At 35.1% G+C, this 7,526-nt stretch overlaps 1 protein-coding gene across 1 annotated transcript in view; it reads right to left on the bottom strand.

Annotated features, from left to right (window-relative positions):
• Positions 1 to 7,526, bottom strand: part of AKAP9 (A kinase (PRKA) anchor protein 9) — an 81,625-nt gene that overhangs the window by 14,433 nt on the left and 59,666 nt on the right. The window contains exons 31-38 of the mRNA XM_010001566.1: positions 6,574 to 7,526; positions 5,393 to 5,539; positions 4,505 to 5,008; positions 4,015 to 4,078; positions 3,122 to 3,240; positions 2,144 to 2,335; positions 1,081 to 1,269; positions 286 to 430 (exon numbers count right to left, since the gene is read on the bottom strand). Coding sequence (XP_009999868.1) covers positions 286 to 430; positions 1,081 to 1,269; positions 2,144 to 2,335; positions 3,122 to 3,240; positions 4,015 to 4,078; positions 4,505 to 5,008; positions 5,393 to 5,539; positions 6,574 to 7,526 — 2,313 coding nt within the window. The remainder of the gene's footprint in view (positions 1 to 285; positions 431 to 1,080; positions 1,270 to 2,143; positions 2,336 to 3,121; positions 3,241 to 4,014; positions 4,079 to 4,504; positions 5,009 to 5,392; positions 5,540 to 6,573) is intronic.

The following is a 7,526-nucleotide window of genomic DNA, read 5'->3' as shown; positions in this document are numbered from 1 at the left end:
AAGGGCATACATGGAAAACAATCTTAAAATACAGGCCCAGATTTTGCAGCAATTGAAATAACTTTATATCATTTTCAATCTGATATAAGTCATAGGAACACAGACTATATCTTAGTTCTTGCAAATTTAGTCAAATAAGATTGAAAAAAGATCAGAAGTATGCATGCTCAGAACATGAGCATCAAAACCAGAGAGCAAAGAAAGTCACTATTTTTTTCACCTACAGCATTGTGAGCACTGCCATGAAAGCATTTTGAAATATACATATATTACCACAAAAGTCACCTTGGCTTTTTGAATCAGTCTCTTGTTCTCTCTTGGGATTATTTTTCTTACTGTTCATCTGAGCATGTAATACTTGAATCTCCATCAGCAAACTTCTTCTGTCTGCACTCTGAAGACAGTCCATTGCTGCTGTCTGATCAGTAGCCTATTAGCATAGAAACATTTTAAAGTAAAATTCCAGATATTTTTAGAATACCTATGGTGTGAATTTTACTTTTACTTAGGTATTAACAGTGCATATATAGGAAAACCATTTTCAATTAAGTAATAATTAAGTAAATATTATAATATTGGGAAGAACTGATTGTTATTTTATTTCTCCACTAGGCATCAAAATTACAGAATGAGAAGAGTTATCAGTTTTTACAGAAAATTGTAATTTTCCTCACTAATTCTTCTATGTTCCAGAGGAGATAACTGAACTCCCTCTGTCCCATAGCAGCCTTATCACCTCCTCTTCTTACAACTTGCTTCGTATATACAAGCTACCTTTTCTCTTAGAGAGTGTAACACAAATCTAATTAACTTCATGAAATTAAGCTTAGCAATATTGTGTTTAATTCAAGTTGATCTCTGAAGGCTGTATTTTTCCTACATCTTGTGCACACAAAAATCTCATTCCTGCACCACGTCAGTTTGTTTTTTTAAAGATACTTCTTCTTCCTACAAGTCTTACTTTGTTTACACCCTTAAGACTGTCAAAATTGCTACATATATTTTTAAATGTATTTATACATTCAACATTAAAATCTAATGCAAACAAACATATTTTGACTGAAGCATGTTTTATATTACCTGCTCTTGTAGTCTATGCTCTAACTGATTCATCAATACAACTGCATCTCTTGTTCCCAGTTCTGCAAGTTCAGTTTGAAACGCAGCAAGAAGAACACTTTGTTCCCTCACAAAAAGCTGCTGAATCGCATGCAGAAGTTCTCCTCTCCAGTCTGAGACACCTTCAGGAGATTCAGTACTTGCATCAATCTGCAGTGGTAAAAAACCAATTTATAAACAGCAGAATTCAACGATTACATCAAGGATGGTCATTCTTATTTTGTGTAAAGTGAGTTTTCAGTGGAATATTGAGCTTTTCTTATATGATAGCTACGCAAAATTGATTCACACAAATGGATGCATTTATTCTACATGTTCTGATTTCTTCTGCATGCACAAATGCTAAACTTTTATCTATATCCTAGATGGAAGAAATGTAGTTTTTTATAACTGAGAGCTTAGTCCCATGAAATGATTATTTATGTTACTGTATTATACTACCCTTTTTATTTTTATGATGTGACATGTATGTTCCTAGACTATGTAGTAGTGTGCAGATATTGTGTATGAAGATTTAAGTTGATAATGATGTAATCTCCTCCTTTTACATGCTGAAGGAAATGCAGAATACAAACTACCTACATATATGCAGAGGCCTAATTGGGGTAATTGGAAAGACAAGTTTCAACAGATTACTTATTAGTGTTGTATTTTGAACAATTTCTTCCTTCTTTCTTCTCACTACAGTATCTTAATAACATGAAAATTCTCCTTCACAAATAAATAACATTTAAAAAACCTACTTTAACTGCTACTGGAAACATGCTTTCAAAATAGAATTACTTTAAAAAGATGGAGCTACACAGTCCAAAGCAACCAGTGTACAGAAGAATAAATGCAAGCTGTAATTTAAGAAACATTTTTATGACCAGAAAGTGCAACATGCAGTTTTGCTGCATTTTTTTGAAATCTTTTGCCTCATAGCAGTATATTTAGAGCATTTCAACTGGAATTGTGAATGTGCCTTTTAATGTTATAATAAATTATTTTTTATGTAGATAGAATCTTATGATATTATTTATACCTCAGCTTCTCTATGAAGTTGCATTTTTGCAATTAGGTCTTTCAAAGATGAAATGGTGCTTAAAAAAGCTTTCCTTTCCTCAAGCCAAGATTCTGGCTCTTGCTTAAGAGATGGCATCTCTCTTTCACCATATGGAAATTCAGTGAGAGACAGCACCTGTACCCCTTCATGGTGGACTGCTCTCAGCAAACCCTGCAACAAATACAAAAAGAAATCAGTATACCAGTCCGAATAATAAGAATAATAATCTTATCTCATGCATATTGGAGTACTGGTACTTCTAAATTGATCAGCATAAGGAAACTATTTATTCTTCCTCATATCAAGACAGAGGTGTCATGCAGTTCTATCTGACACATAGTAGAACTTTTAAATAGGTGTATTTTTTCCCAGTTTCAAAGGAAAATTCCCAGAGTTCATCTGTCAAATCAATACTGAAGTTTTTAAATGGTTGTTGATGGTAACTGACATTATAAAAACAAAGTCCTGGGAAGCTTTCAGGTGAGATTTGCAATTAACTTTTTGAGATTACTATTAAGCTAAGGTTTCATTGTAAAATGAAAAAAAAAAAAAAGTGTTTGAAAGTATGATACCCTTATTTTGTCATAAACGTGTTTACTTTCATAATATAGATATTATTCTAGACCTATAATAACAGAATCTATAAAACTGTGTAATACATGATCATAACATTATCATTAATACACAATAACTACAATAATTACAAGTAACAGTATATAATATATATAACAGTAGTGATATTTCTCATAATACTAATTGAGAACAAGCCTTCAATTACAAAAATCATATTTAACCTAATTTAACAGGCAAAAATGCACATAATTAAAATGCATTAAAACAGCTAATACTTTAAAACTTATCTAAATGGCTCTCCTTTCACTAATCAAGCAGCAGATAATCTAAGCTTTTGGCAGTATTACTCTTGTTCCACAATAAAAATTGTCTATTCTATTTTACCTTGATTTTTTTTGGAAGTAAGTCTGTTGAAGTTTCACCTTCATCTATTCCTTCAGATACCATGTCAGATCCCTGGGTCTGAGTAAGATACATTCCTTGACTCCAGTCTGAACTGGAGTCTAAAATAAAAGAAGAGAAAAACATGAAAGCTGGATCACTGTGAAACTTTGAAGAACAAGCATCAAAAAGGTATTTTTGTCTGTTGCTATAGCAGGTGGTTGGTTGCATGTCACCAGAGTTGATTCTAAGCCTGGAGACTACCTGTTTTATGGCTTTTCAGTTTCAAACCAGTAACAGCAAAATAAAACTTAAAAACCCCCCAAAACCCGTAACAACTTTACAATACTAGCTAAGCTCTAAAAGATAAACAACTGCTCGCACAAACACTTCTGCCAAGTGACCACCCTACACTATACTTAGCCTTTGCCTGTGAAACAGATCATATTAATAATTTTTATTATTCTTAAAGAAGTTAGTACCTGTCATCATCACCCACTGCAAGGGAGCTGTAGCTTTAAATTCTATCAAGAGATGATGAAACTGAAAAATCATAGAACAGTTTGGGTTGGAAAGATCCTCTAAGATCATCTAGTTCCAACCACGGGGCAGAGATAATAGAATATGTAAGAATAGGAGCTCCAGTGGTAAGAAAAAAAATAGCATCCGATGTCTCAACTCAAACCACCTCCATTCTTAATCATTTCCCTTCCATAGCATATTAACAGATCTGACATGCTTAGCACCTTTTCTTAGTGTGACAGGCTTCTGCTTCCATCTGGGGAGTAGTTGTTTTTATTTCTTAGAACACAAATTCTTTAATGGTGTACTTAATATTAAAAAAAGCAGATTGAATTTGTTATGCTGTTTGAAATCTATAAAAACAAGTTTCTTACCACTAGAACCTCCATCTCTAGGTTGATATGGTGGAGAACGTGCTAATCCAGAAACTGGGTTTCCCTATATTTAGAAAAGAAAATAAAATCTTTAATCACCGCAAACTCACTGACAGTACGGGAGCTTAAGTCTAGGGAGCAGGAAACAAGCCTCCTTTGTTCAGTTTCCCCTGCAATCAAAATAACCAAAATGGAGGCAAGAAAGATGGCAATCAATAGGGTGACCCACACTTGTCCCCACTTCACAGAGCAGGCCAGGTCCAAGGCAGCAGCACAAGGAAGCATCTGATAGCTGAACACGCTCCCAAACTGAAATTGCAGAGGAAGGAGCTCACAGTCTCCCTCTAGATCATAGAAACATTAGAACACTTAAAAGCTTTATAGTGAACACTCAGTGATTCACACTAAACAGACTTTAAATGGGAATTTTTGCAGCAGGAGCAGAAGTATGAACCAAAGTAGTTCAATGACTATAGAATAGGATAAATACCTCTTTAGCTCGCAGAGTTTCTATGGCTTCCTTTAAAGCATTACACTCATCAGTCAATACTTGCACTGCAACAAATTTCTCTCTCTTTAGTGCTTCAGATTCAGAGATATGCCTTGCCTCCATGTCCATGATTTCAGCAGCATGGAGTTCTTGCATTTGGTCGATTTTTTCAGTAAATTCTCTTATGATCTCTGCAACCTCTTCTGAAGAGCATTCATTTTGCAAATCAATTTGGACTTCTGCATTTTTAACAAGGACTGGTGAAGTTTGGATACAGCTGTTGATTTCCACAGTCTTGTCTGTTTGTGATGATGAGCTTTTTCTAATTAGAACAGACTCACTTGTTGACAAATCACACAGTGTTTCTGCATCCTTTTTGCTTTCAGCCTTTGCCATTTCCTCATCCTTTCTCATGTAACATGCAAGCCTCTCTTCTGCTTGAGCTAGGTTCTCTCTGACTTTGCACAGGTCTTCCTGAAGATGTATCAGACTTGATTCTTTTACCTAAATACGGAGAATATGAATTGCAGTCCCTTCAAATACTTTAAAAAAATACCTAAAACTTAGACAACTTTCTATACCATTAGAGTTCAGTTTAGTCCCATTTTAAAGCAGTTATGATACAACAGTTATGGCAACAAATATCATCTCCTAAGAAACACAGGGCTAGAACCACTGGTTCACTGTAGTGGACTGTAAAACTCTACACTTAGGCAACAGGGGAAGATTTAGCCTACAGCATCACTGACAGTAGGTACTGAGTGACTGTTTTCCTTAGTGCCATTCTCAGTACAAGACTGAAAAACTCCCCAATGTCATGCACATTTGCACAAAAAGTCCTATATAATAATTTGATTTAAATACAGTATGGAATAATTTGGTTCTTACTGCTACTTCTTGCTGAAGTTTTTCTGCCTTTTCTCTGTAATTGTTCAGTTCTTCCTTAGCAGCAGCTGCCTCTTCTTTAACTTGCTCCAGTTCAAGTTCATTAATGAGCACATTTTCTTTTTCACTTTCCATGAGTTGTGGTCCTACCTACACAGCAACACAAGATATGGAAAATGGTAAAGAATCTTACAAAGAATCAAGTACCAACAGCACGGATCACTTTCACAGCAACATACAAAAGCCACAAATGAAAATATCACAGGAGAAAATGAATGGATTAACATCGTCTCAAAAAATATGAGAGTGAATGACCATTTCTCTAGATTAACTTCCACAAAATGGATGTGTAGGAGGAAAGAAATGTGGGAGGAAAGACTGTCTTACACTTTACTGAACTGCAAGCAGAATTGGCTACACCATGTAGATAGGACAAGGAGGAAGGCCAACAGAGAGTAGGAAATGAACGTTGATAAGATTATTAAATTTATAAGACATTTAGGACATTCATACAGCCTGCATTTGGATGAAGGTCTTAGAAACTTTTCTGGTCCACCACTAAGTTCCGTGATGTCTCAGAACTTAAGACTTTCAGCAATCAAGCCCATGTTTGGGCTATCAAGCATAGTCAACTTTGACGGAAGGTTTTAAATTGAGAGGCAACATAGTGGTGTATCGAAATCAGGACAAATACACTGATAAAAACTACTGATGGGAAATATCTTTGAAATCAAGACAGGAAAGCAAGACATAAGTACACTGTACAAATCCCCACACAAACAAATTACTATCACTTCCTCATCATTCTGAACCCTCTATTAGATAATTTTTATCCCTTAAATTTTTATCTTTCTACCTCCACGTCACATAAAAGTGTAACTCACTCCATTCTATGTCAATTCAAGAAAAGAATAATAAAATATCTGTCTGAAATTCAAAATGACCTTACATTCATGAAGAGGCAATGTGCTTTTAATGCACAATGGAAACTCATAGTGGGTTTCACCTAAAATAGCATCCTGCTCTTCTTTATAATGCCAGGAATAATGGACTAATGAAGGTCTACCCGACACAGCAGAATATTCCAATCACTGGTCTCAACAATTAGTGTTTTAGATAACTATAGTTGAATAAAATAACAGATTTTAGTGAAAACATGCCAAAAGAAAATTTCATCTAATTACCTGATACGTCTGCTTTACTTCTTGCTTAACGTATTTCTCAATCTCTCCTTTATGTTTTTCTTGAATCTCTTCTAGTAATTGCTGAAGTTCTAAGAGTTTCTCTTCTTTCACTTTAACTTCCTTTTGAGCAACATTTACATTTTCTTTTTCTAGCTCCAAGTTATGTTTTACCATTACCAGTTGGTCCTCCATCTCACTAAGCCTCTGTGTTAAGAATGATAATTTTGATTCCATCTCATTTTCCATTTTATCACTCATACTCTCTCTTTGGACATTCTCACTTACTTCCTCCACACATTTTGAAGGTTCCTGAATTTTCTGCATGAATTTCCTTTGCTCTTGAACTGCATTTAGCTGAACCTGACTGACAAGCGCAGCAGCAACTTTTTCAACTAGTGTCTTTTCCAGTTCTAATATCCTCTTCTTAAGTGTTTCTCTTTCAGCTTTACCTTGCTCTTTCAGGTCTTTTATTTCTTTGTAGGCCTGGCAGAGTTCGGAATCTTTTTCTTTAATGCATATCTGAAGTTGCTGCAGTTGTATCTCCATCTTACTAATGGTGACTCTTGTATTCTCATCTGAAGCCCTAAACTGGGATTGATCTAACTCTGTCTTCTCACAGAAGGCTTCTTCCACTTTTTCAGTTTTCCCATTGCTCCTATCTTCTGTTTTTTCCATATCGCCTTTAATTAGTGCAGACTTATATTTCTCTGTTATCCTTTCATGCTCTTTTTTTAACATACTTATTTCTTGCTTTAGTTGGTTCATTTTTGACTTAGTCTCCTCAAGCTCATTCTTTGTTCGAGATGCCTCTACATTTATGTTTTCTACTTGCTTCTCCAAAGCTTCCTTTTCTGCCAGAACTATCTCAAGTGTGTGTTTCACACTGTCAGCATCTTCTTGAAGAGCAGCAATGTCTGCAGGTAATTTTTGTTCAATATTTGCCAATTCCTGCT

The sequence above is a fragment of the Chaetura pelagica genome, unplaced genomic scaffold, assembly GCF_000747805.2.
Source record: "Chaetura pelagica isolate M959 unplaced genomic scaffold, ChaPel_1.0 scaffold127, whole genome shotgun sequence".
Taxonomy (NCBI): domain Eukaryota; kingdom Metazoa; phylum Chordata; class Aves; order Apodiformes; family Apodidae; genus Chaetura; species Chaetura pelagica.
This window is presented reverse-complemented; position numbering and strand designations above follow the sequence as displayed.